An 11,533-nucleotide genomic window follows, 5' to 3' on the forward strand; every position below is an offset into this window, starting at 1 on the left:
GGCCACTGCCCCGCTCACTGCTGCCATCTGAACGGTTACTATGAGCACTCATAATGAGCGCTCATAGTTACATGCAGCAGCACTGACAGGGCGGGAGACATTGGCTCCCTTCCTGTCAGTCACTCTTGTGGCTGCAGAAAGTGTTTTCCCTGCGGTCACAAGTGGCAGCTTTGTCCTTGTGGTGCTGTCACTCCAGTGACATCACTGGAGCATCGGCGCCAGGACAAGGGGAGTGCAGCCTCTTGTGATCGCAGGGAAAACCCTTCCTGCGGCCACAAGAGTGAAGAGAAGAGGAGACGCCCGGACCCAGGTGAGTATAAGTGTTTGTCTTATTGTGTTATATACTATATGGGAGGGGGAGCACACAGGGGTCTGTTTAACTGGGGGAGCGCACATCGGGGGTCTATATAAATGGGGGGAGCACACAGGGGGGCTATATAACGGGGGGAGCACACAGGGGGGCTACATAACAGGGGGAGCACACAGGGGGGCTATAGACTACTGGGGCTTCACAGAGGGGTCTATATACTACTGGGGGCAGCACACAGGGGGTCTATATACTACTTGGGGCAGCAGAATGGGGTCTATATACAACTTGGAGAGCACACAGGAGGTCTATATCCAAGTGGGGGAGCACACAGGAGGGCTATATACTACTGGGGGAGCACACAGGGGTCTACATACTACTGGTGGGGCACACAGGGGGTCTATATACTACTGGGGGAACATACAGGGGGTCTATATACTACTTGTGAATCACACAGGTGGTCTATATATAACTGGGGGGAGCACACAGGGGTCTGTATACTACTGGGGCAGCACACAAGGCGTCTATATAATACTGATGGGCACAAAGGGGGTCTATATACTACTGGAGGAACCACACAGGGGGTTTATATATTACTGGAGGAGCACACAGGGGTCTATATCCAAGTAGGGAAGCACACAGGGGGGCTAAATACCCCTGAGGGAGCACATAGGGGGCCTATATATTAGTGGGGGAGCACACAGGGGGTATATATAACTGGGGGCAGCACACAGGGGGTCTATATACAACTGGGGCAGCACACAGGAGGTCTATATACTTCTGGGGGAGCACACGGGGGCTATATATAACTGGGGGGACACACAGGGGTCTGTATACTACTGGAGGAAGCAAACAAGGGGTATATACTACTGGGGGCAGGACACAAGGGGTATATACTATTGGGGGCAGCACACAAGTAGTATATATTACTGGCGGTAGCGCACAAGGGGTATATACTATTGGGGGCAACACACAGCGGTCTATTGTTTTGGAACGCGTGTCGAGAGGGGGGCCCCAGACATAACTCCGCTTGGGGCCCCAGAAATGCCAAGACCGCCCCTGGTCATACGCTTGTGGGGGGATTGATCATGAGTATAGTAATAATGATGGAGTTACATAACCAGGCAAAGCAAGACAGTGTTTTATGGCTGTGCAATTGGCCATGGCCATGTAGCCTTAAGGCCCTATTATACAAAGCGATTATCGGCCGTATTTGCCTGATTATTGGCCACAACAGCTGATAATCGCTTTGAGGAATAAAAGGGAACGATCTGCCGATATGAACAATGTTGGTGGATCGTTGTCTTTCATTGTCTTTCAACATGTTGAAAGACAAATGACGAGGACAGCAATGATCTTATGCAGTCACTCTTTGTAATAGGAGCTTTAGGGTACGTTCACACCTACCAGATCCACAGCGGAACCTGTACTGTGAAGCCGGATCCGCTGCGTGCATGGGACCCGACCCCTTTAACCCCCCACCCCTCACCACCACCACCACCACAAACACATCCCCGGCCCCTAGGATACATTACCTGCTCGGCGCCGCGGCTGTGTGTGACGCTCCCGGCTCCCCATCCGGCCGGGAGCTTCACACACAGCCGCGACGGAAAGCAGGTAATGTGTGCTCGGGGCGGGGGCTGCGGGCGGGCAGTGGCAGGGGGGGTAAAGGGGCCAGGTCCCATACACGCAGCGGATCCGCTGCGTGTATGGGAATCATTAAGCTTCACAGTACAGAAATCCGCTGCGGATCCGGTACATGTGAACGTACCCTAAGGCTATGTTCACACTACATGAACACCCGTCCGTTCCGTGACCCGGCCGGTCTCAGCCTCAGCCGCTTGCTTCACTGTGTGAACTGACAGGTCTTTCTGCGGCCGGAATTCACAGAATTCCGGCCACAGAAAACTGACATGTCAGTTTTTTTCCGGCGCCGCATGGGATCACGGCCAGAGCGTATACGATGTGTGTACGCTCCGGCCGGGATCCCATTGAAAATAAGGCTATGTTCCACCCCTCAAAACTACGGCCGTAGTTTTACGTAGTGTGAACATAGCCCAAATCTGTGAAAAACATTTGTCTAGCACTGCATAACCCACCATATTATGGAGGTATTCACCACTTCATTAAAACCTCTAGTGACTATGTGTGGGACAGGCAGGGTCCATATAGATAGCATTGCCCTCTGCATAGATGAATTATGGCAGTCCCTATGGAAAACCTAGTGGGACTTCAGGCTAGATAGCAGGGAGTAGGAGGGGAGGCTTTGCCATAAGTAATACATGTCAGGGTGTATAACCTGTAATGTGTGACAGCCATTAACTATCTAACATTCAGCCTTGCATTGTGACTAATGAGATTCATCCTGTACTGGCGGTCACATGGGCTTCCTGTAAATGCAATAATGGTTATATTTGTCTTTGCTGCTTTTCTGTATTAAATTAAGCGCAGTCATCTGATAGTCATCTTATTTCAGAAGAAAGATTTATAGACGCATATGGCATAAGTGGTATGAAGACGTGACCCCCATATATTGACCCAGGTCACTGACTGCAGATCTAGAGAAGCCCTTACATTAAAGGTCAGGTGTCATTTAAAGGGGTCATCCAGCGCTACAAAAACATGGCTACTTTGCCCCACTCTTGTCTCCAGGTCAGGGGTGATTTACAATTAAGCTCCATTTACTTCAATGGAACTGAGTTCCAAACCCCACCCAATCTGGAGACAAGAGAGGGGAAAAAGTAGCGCTGGATAACCCCTTTAAGCAAATGGTACAAAGTTGAACACAGTCGAGTTTCAAGGTTATAAAACTTGTTCTCCTGAAATATTTGACCCTCAATGTTTGTCTAAAGCCGGAGCGGTCAGTCCAGGTGACTAACTCACATTGTCTCCATATCACAGAAGTGTGCTGAAGCGTAGCACTTGGCAAAATACACTTGTTACTGTGTTTCCCCTGAAAATAAGACTTCTAATAATTTTTGCTCCCAGAGATGCAATGTCTTATTTTTTTTTATGAAGAAGAATTCACATGTCACATGCCCAGCAGGGACAGAGCATGCCGTATGGTGGCTACTAGCCACCAGGGGGAGCTCACCATAGCACACTCATACAGAACAGCAGGGACATCGTACGGTAGGCGGCAAGCGACTAAATAACAGAATAGATAAAGATTGTGTGCAGCTTGCGGCAGGCGTCGGGACTCTTGATGCCTTGTCTGCATATTTACAAGTGATAGCCAAGGAAGGGAACATCAGGGTTGGCAGCAGGTGACGGTCTTCCGGGGAGACCTTACATTCAGCAATTCAGCAAAATCTCTACTAGGTCTTATTTTCAGGGAAACGGTGTGTCTTTCTCAAAGAGCTTCATCAAGGCAATAACCCCCCCCCCCCATGAGGTCTAACAGTGACAATGTAAACAGTATGAAGTATAGTTTAGTAACCAAGCATACAAACAATAAAGAATTAATAACAAAGAGGACATTAAAATATATAATTTATTATCTTCCTTTAGAAAGGCCTGTCTACTATCCGCACTGTAAACCGAGGAGGGATCTAGTTATTGGCGATGTAGATGATCTTGTGTCTTTCGATCATCTCAATATCCCGCTCCAGCTGTCTCATTTCTGCCTCCAGCCTCTCTTTGTGCGCCTTTTTGGGGGGAGTATCAATCACGACAGACAGGCCCTGATACTCGTGGTGGAGCTGATCCCAGTTTTTCTTCATTCCCTATAAAAAGAAGAGAAGTGAATTGGGAAATGAGTCACAGCTGATCACACAACTTATGGTTCATATAGAAAACAGATGTGCCAAGATACCATGTAGCCACGTTCACATGGTACGACAAGTTAGGTGGTAACATGCATCTTGTCCAACAGTGACCACTTCCAATTTCTTGCATTTAAAGGGGTTATCCAGTGCTACAAAAACTTGGCCACTTTCTTTCAGCGACAACAATTGTTGCAATTAAACTCCATTCACTTCAATGGAACTGAGCAGCAAAACCCCGCCCAAGCTGGAGACAAGAGTGGGGCTGTCTCTAGAAGAAAGTGGCCATGTTTTTGCAGCGCTGGATAACCCCTTTAAGGACGCTAATGACAGCTTATTCCCAGGGGCTCAAACTAAGCAGCAGAATAAAGAGGCCAAAGTGTTCGCTAGAGCACAAGGGTCGTATTACATGGCCCGATGACTTGATGTAAGGGTGCGTTTACACAGAGAGATTTATCTGAGAGATTTCTGAAGCCAAAGCCAGGAACAGACTATAAACAGGGAACAGGTAATAAAGGAAAGACTGAGATTTCTCTTATTCTCAAATCTATTCCTGGCTTTGGCTTCAAAAATCTGTCGGATAAATCTCTCTGTGTAAAGGTACCCTAAGTGAGCGCCAATCTGCAAGCTCATAAACAGCGCGATAATTGTGCAGCAATATCGTTAGCTATGTTTGTGCAGTCCTTGCCTAATAAGTGTAAAATAATAACGTTATACATACCTATCCTGATATCCTGTTAGCTTCGGCCCACTCCTATCATTTTATCTTTTTTACAGTCATCAGCCGACGGACGTGCATCACTATTAGGCTGGGTCCACACTACTTTTTTCCTATCCGTTTAACGTATACATTTTATGGAAAAAACAGATGCAAAAAACTGATGCAAAAACGGATACAATTTCGTGCCATCCGTTTGGATCTGTTTTACCATTGACTTCCATTATAAAAAAAACATATAGAAACAGATGCGTTTTTTTTTAACGTACACAAAAAAAGGGTTGACTTTGTTTTTCTGTCCATTAAAAGTTACAAATTAAAAACGTATATGTTGACCGGATAGGAAAAACGCAGTGTGAACCCAGCCTTACACGCAGCGATGCACGGTCGGTGGCCAATGATTTTAGGTCAGGACGTAAAGACACAATCAACTGATTGTTAATATCGGCTGATCGTTGTCTTTATTACATGGAGCGATGATCTACCGAATGGGCCTGACTCGGCAGACTATCACTCTGTGCAATAGGGCTCTCACACCTGAAATAGTGTCATCCAAATCTCCAAACATTTCATTAGACCTTTGTTTCCCCAAGCAGAAGCCATTGATCTGGTCCTGACCATCGCTAGAAGCGCATCGGTAAGTGTAATAGCATGGCCGACAGCTGACGAAAATATGTGTAAAAAAATATAATAAAGTTATGTCCTGCTAGCTTCAAAGCTAGAAGGACATCGGGGAGCATGGACAGGTATGTATAAGGGTAGGTTCACACTGCGTTTTTGCAATCCGTTTAACGGATCCGTTTTTTTTAACGGTCAAAAAGTAGTGTCAACGGTACTTTATTGTGCGTCAAAAAAAAAAAAACGCATCCGTTTTGATCCTTTTTTTTTATAATGGAAGTCAATGGAAAAACGGATCAAAAATGGACGCACACAAATGCATCCGTTTTTTGCAAAAAACGGATCCGTTAAACGGATGCTGAAAACGCAGTGTGAACCTAGCCTCACTATTATTTTACACAAAAAGTCACAGTGTAAGGGCTGTGTGTGTATATATATATATATATATATATATATATATATATATATATATATATATATAATATATGTACACACAGCCCTTACACTGTGACTTTTATTCTGTATGAAAACTAATTTGCATACCTTTTAACCATCCTTATAGACAAATGGATCTTCACAATGAGAATTAGTACCACCAGAGGTCAAAGAACAGCATCAACATAAAACCCCCATTACCTCCAGCACACTCTGCCTCTCTTCTTCAGAGAGTTGCTTCATGGCTCCCATCCTAAGCCGCTCCTTCACATAGGCATCATATTCCTCTTGAGCTCTCTGGACTTCTTCATTTCTCTTTGCCAAATACTCAGGTGTGGAACCATAATCCTTTAAAGTAAAAAAACTCATGTAGAATTATCATGGTGATCTTCCAATGTTTAATGATTACTACACTATATAGTGTACTATATAGTGTGTGTGTATCTATATCTCTACATCTAATTTCCCTCACTGCCACCCCCTTAAAACAATAAATGATGTTGATGATGTTGGTGGTGATAGCGGTCATAATGGAAAATCACTGTCTGACCCCTTTGTTCTGGGAGAGATAAGAGAGCTCTGGCTCCAGCTTTACCCCCCGGACCACAGAGAACACAGTGAGGTTTGGCGTGCCGGACGTTCCTGTGTATGGTGAGGCTGGGGGCAGTACGGGAGAGATAACTGACAGTCATGCGACTGTTTAGCCATCGGTTATTGAAGGTATATGGGGACCTATAGTAATGTATTTCTCTGATACCAGTTAAAGCTTCTGCCTTACCCAACACCTCTCTGTAGGCGGCCCATTGCAGAAGCGCTAATATGTAGGGTCAGGGGCTTGGATTACACATACATGGCATGTCACAGGAATAAACTATTCATATCTATGAATACCCCTCGGCTACCACCACTGTATAGGAGAAAGATACTTGGACAGATGGAATCTTGTGCATTGTAAATTGTGTGTTTTTGCTTTATGACCGACCTAAAGATGATGCATTTCCTTGTTAAACGAAAATGGGAGCCATTCGGACTAGGTAATTGAAATGTTTCGAGCATGCTATATGCTATGCATTAGGCCTAATGTCATGTGGAGCCTGCATTATGCCCTATCGAGGGGAGTGCTGGGTAAGTATAAGGCAGCTGTCACTTGAGAAGATTGATTCTGGCCTGTTATTAATGCAGTGTATAAATTATGTACTCCATCCTGTTGTGTTAAGAGCCTGTGCGGCCTACATAGCAATATTACCTTCTTTTTAATGTATTTAGGAACAAGTCCAGAGGTTTCCAGGAGATGTTTATCCCCCTTTTTGGTGTCCACATAGATGGGCTGGGCTTTCTTAGGCACGGCCATTACAGCTTCGGCTACGTTGGTTGTGATGAAGCTTTTGTTAGTTTGCACTCCCATGATAGGCTGCTCGGTTCTGTTCGGTACTGGGGGGCGCTTCTCTTCTGCCAAGCACCGGGGCTGTCTACCTGTGGAGTCATAGAACGCACTCTCTTGTTGTTAACAAGAGAGCAAAGTATTTAAGCCATGATGGATTTAATACTGTTCTGATCCAACAAATTAGTGTGACCCATATGCCAGTGACTGAATGGTGGTTCCCCTCTCTCCGCTATGCCCTATCCACCAATCAACAGTAAGATGGACCAAGAGATGGACAATCAAGAGACGGACCAATCATATTCCGCACTTTAAAGGGATAGTCTGGCACCCTAAATTTTTTTCAAAGGGGCAGGAAATAGGTGGCTGAACCTTGGGTCCACTGACGGCCCCTCCGGTTCCCTGTCCTCTGCCACTTCCTGGTCTGAGCAGGGACCCAGATTGTGATGTGTCAGGCTGCTCACCCAGTCAGTGGCTGTAGCGGGATCCAGCCTCAGCCACTGACTGACTGAGCAGGTCTGACAGGTTGCGCCCCGGTCACCACTCTGACCAGGAAGTGGCTGAGGAACCAGAGGGGCTGACAGGGGAACCCAGCGCTGGAGCCAGGGAGGTAGGTGCAAGTAATTAGGATCAGCCACCTCATCCCCGGCTTTTTGAAAAAAAGTGTTGGGCGCCAGAATACCCCTTTAAGGTTATGTTCTCACAATGGCTTTTTTTTTTTGGCCATTTTGCAGTTGATTTTTTTTGGATGGCCTAGAGAGTAAGTTGATCACTAGGTAACTACTAGGTCGGACGGGGGGTGGGGATAAGATATAAGGATTTCTAGTATTGTTTACAAGGCCTTGGATGTTGCCCTGAATAGCAGTCGCTTTATCTCATGCTCCTTGTCCTTTGTGTACCCATCATGTTGCCATTTGATTCTAATCATAAACCACTTCTCTAGGACTGCCGCCATGTTTTTAGTTTGTGATTCATTGAGATTTGTTAAACAATAAAGATTATTTGCTAGATGTTGCGCAACAATTCTTTGGCGGGCAATGTCTAATACCTAGCCCATAGACAGCAGTGGCACTGTTCAAAATAATAATAAAAAATGGTCCATTTTCTACTCTTGAATGTGTAGCAGCGAAACGTCTCACAGAGACATATCCAAACATTTGGTCAGTCAGGGTGCAGGTGTTCAGACTATGGATCTGCACTTTACCTTCCGACTTCCTGTGATCTCAGTGCAGTTGCTCCATTATGAGGGTATAGGCCAGGAATTTTAAGCGGAATCCCTGTGTATTCCGCTTAGAATTCCGCCTGTAAAACATGTACAGAGCAATGTGCCATTATGTTCAATGGGATTTCCACTCTGTTATTCACATGGCGAAATTTATGCTGCAGATCTGCTTTCCGCCCAAAAGCGAATTCCCCAAGAGAAATCCCTTAGAAGTCATTAGGGGTTAAATTTCCGCTTCCTGGTCGAATTCCATGCCTATTCTGCCAGAGCTGAAGGGGGAGTTTCAAGCAGAAAACTTTCCTCTTCAATTCCTCGCCTATTCCTCAGTGTGAATCTACCCTAAGGGGCCTATTCCACGGAGCGATAATCGGTTGAATCGGCCAGATTCGGACGATTATCGCTCCGTGGAATAGAGATAACGATCAACCGATGATCGTGTTATCAGCTGATCATTTATTGAGGTTCAAACCTAAAATCATCGGGCACCGACCGCACATCGCTGTGTGGAATAGCGATTCGGGGCGGGCGACCGACAATTTCACAAACACCATATTTTACCTAACCATGTTGCAGGTCTTCTCCTGTGCTCCTTCTACCTCCCAGTCCCACGCGCAGCAGCAGATTCGGTGCGGCCTGTAGCTGACAGACCGCTCAGCCAATCACTGGCCAGGACCGCCGTGGCTAGTGATTGGCTGAGCGGTCTGTCAGCTCAGACAGGCTGCACCGAAGCTGCTGCTGCACACGGGACCAGGAGGAAGAAGGAGCGCAGGAGAAGACCTGCAACATGGTTAGGTAAAGTATGGCGTTTAAACAAGGGCTGCAAGGACATCGGTAACAATGTCCCTGCAGCCCTCGCTAAACGATTATCGGGCCGTGGAATAGGCCCAGTAAACGAGCGCCGATCTGGCAAATCATTATTGATCGGGCCCCCATCGACCCCTGGAATAGGACCCTAAATCTTTGATTGGATGGAGATAGCAGTGAGCTGGGGAGCGAAGCACATGGCCTCACACTTCTTCTCTCTCCTTGTAATGATCAATGGGAGTCTGAACAATCAGACCCTGACTGATCAAAAGTTCCAACATGTCTCTGTGTCTTTTGTTAAACCATAAGGGGGCATTCACATGTTCCGTGATTGCAGTCCGTGCACGGAATATGAGCTACGAACTGGAATGTGTAACTCCTGGCGCTCCTGTACTGACACAGTGTGCACAGACCATGAGAATGCCCCCTTAGACCTCGCTTCAACCTATCAGTATGAGAACAATAGAGTGTAAAGACACTTACTCTGTGCCAGCGTTGCCTCTTTGGTGTGCTTCTGTAGAAATTCTTTAGGAGAGGGCACTTCTACCTTGAGGGGACCCATTGTTTTATGGGCTGCTTTATTTCTGGTCTCTTCAACCTTCACAGAATCCCTGAACGTCGAAACGTATCTGAACACAAAGATAAATTCATAGAATAAAATTCCATCCATGTCATTCAATTTCATGGAAATAACAGATATAGGGCAGGAAATATCAATTCGGGCCCCCCTGGACTACACTATATGGGCAAAAGCATTGGGTGTCCGCTCCTAATCTATGAATGAGTTTTGTTTAGTCTCCCTGAACGGCCTTTTACGGGCTCCTGCAGCTCATGTAAAAGTGACAGCGATCAGCCAAGGATGGGAAAAACAACCGATCCATGGCTGATCTTCCATCATAAACTATGAGCCATGAAATATGTTTAGGAACCCCATCCGCAAAGTGGAAACCACACAGACGGGATCGGTGATCATTCAGGTACATAGGAATAAAAGTCACCAATGCTCTGCTGAGATAAAACATCATCTGGCACTGACATCAGCCCAAAATCAGTGTGCTGGGAGCCTCATGGCATAAGTTTCCATGGCTGAGCAGCTGCATGCAAGCCATTATCATCAAGCGCAAGGCCAAGCATTGTATGACAATGGATAAAGCCGCCTCCACTGGACTCTGAATAACATAACATGTGTTGTATCATGGAGTGATGGATCTCGCTTCTCTATCTGGCGTCTGATGGATGAGTGTGAGTTTGGTGAATACAAAAAGAACGTAACCTGCCTGACCGCAAATTGCCAGCTGTAAAGTTTGGTGGAGGAGGGGTAATGCTATAGGACTGTTTTTCTGGAGTTGGTTTTAAAGGGGTATTCCACTCAAACTTAACTTATGATATATTGCCGCCCATGGTGAGACTAACAATTCCTTTCACACTTGTTATTATTAGAGATGAGCGAACCGGGTTCGGGTTCGAGTTGATCCGAACCCGAACGTTCGGCACTTGATTAGCGGTGGCTGCTGAACTTAGATAAAGCTCTAAGGTTGTCTGGAAAACATGGATACAGCCAATGACTATATCCATGATTTCCACATAGCCTTAGGGCTTTATCCAACTTCAGCAGCCACCTCTAATCAAATGCCGAAAGTTCGGGTTCTGATCGACTTAAGCATGCTCGAGGTTTGCTCATCTCTAGTTATTATCTATTCAGTCTCCTTCCCCCAGTTCTAAGCTGCTGCTTTCTGCTGAAGACACAAAAATTTGTGTGTGAGCTGTTTTGTCCCCCGCCTCCCCCCTTCCTTCTGAGGCAGCTGATGTAAACAAGTCCCTGACTGGCTTTATCTGCAACTTTGTAGCTTCTCTGTAATGCTGGGAGGGTTAATCACAGTGAGTTCATCAGCAACTTGACCTCAGAATACCCCTCTAAGCATTACAAAGAAGCTACAATGTTGCAGATAAAGCCTGCCAGGGACTTGTTTACATCAGCCGTCTCAGAAGGGAGGGGGGAGGAGGGGGAGACAGAGAGAAAAGCTCACACACAGATTTTTGTATCTTCAGCAGAAAGCAGCAGTTCAGAACTGGGGGAAGGAGACTAAATAGATAATAATAGGTAGGGAAGGAATTGTTATTGGGGGGCGCACTCACTTCTATTGGCAGAATAGGCTGGTATAAGTGCAGGTCCTATTCTTCTGTGTCCCCAAAACAAATGTGTGCACGGGACCATTGAACTCAATGGGTCCTATACCGCCTGTAATTGTGGACAGTACTGGGACCTGGAGATACAGTTGTGTAT

General features: G+C 46.2%; 2 protein-coding genes across 2 annotated transcripts in view; one reads left to right on the top strand and one right to left on the bottom strand.

Annotated features, from left to right (window-relative positions):
- THNSL1 (threonine synthase like 1) overlaps positions 1-11,533 on the top strand; it is a 101,307-nt gene that overhangs the window by 75,225 nt on the left and 14,549 nt on the right. The gene's annotated exons all lie outside the window — the stretch shown is intronic.
- Positions 3,783-11,533, bottom strand: part of ENKUR (enkurin, TRPC channel interacting protein) — an 8,214-nt gene continuing 463 nt past the window's right edge. The window contains exons 2-5 of the mRNA XM_069959091.1: positions 9,733-9,878; positions 7,089-7,339; positions 6,044-6,190; positions 3,783-4,032 (exon numbers count right to left, since the gene is read on the bottom strand). Coding sequence (XP_069815192.1) covers positions 3,859-4,032; positions 6,044-6,190; positions 7,089-7,339; positions 9,733-9,878 — 718 coding nt within the window. The 3' untranslated portion in view covers positions 3,783-3,858. The remainder of the gene's footprint in view (positions 4,033-6,043; positions 6,191-7,088; positions 7,340-9,732; positions 9,879-11,533) is intronic.

Source organism: Dendropsophus ebraccatus, chromosome 2 (genome assembly GCF_027789765.1).
Source record: "Dendropsophus ebraccatus isolate aDenEbr1 chromosome 2, aDenEbr1.pat, whole genome shotgun sequence".
Classification (NCBI taxonomy): Eukaryota; Metazoa; Chordata; class Amphibia; order Anura; family Hylidae; genus Dendropsophus; species Dendropsophus ebraccatus.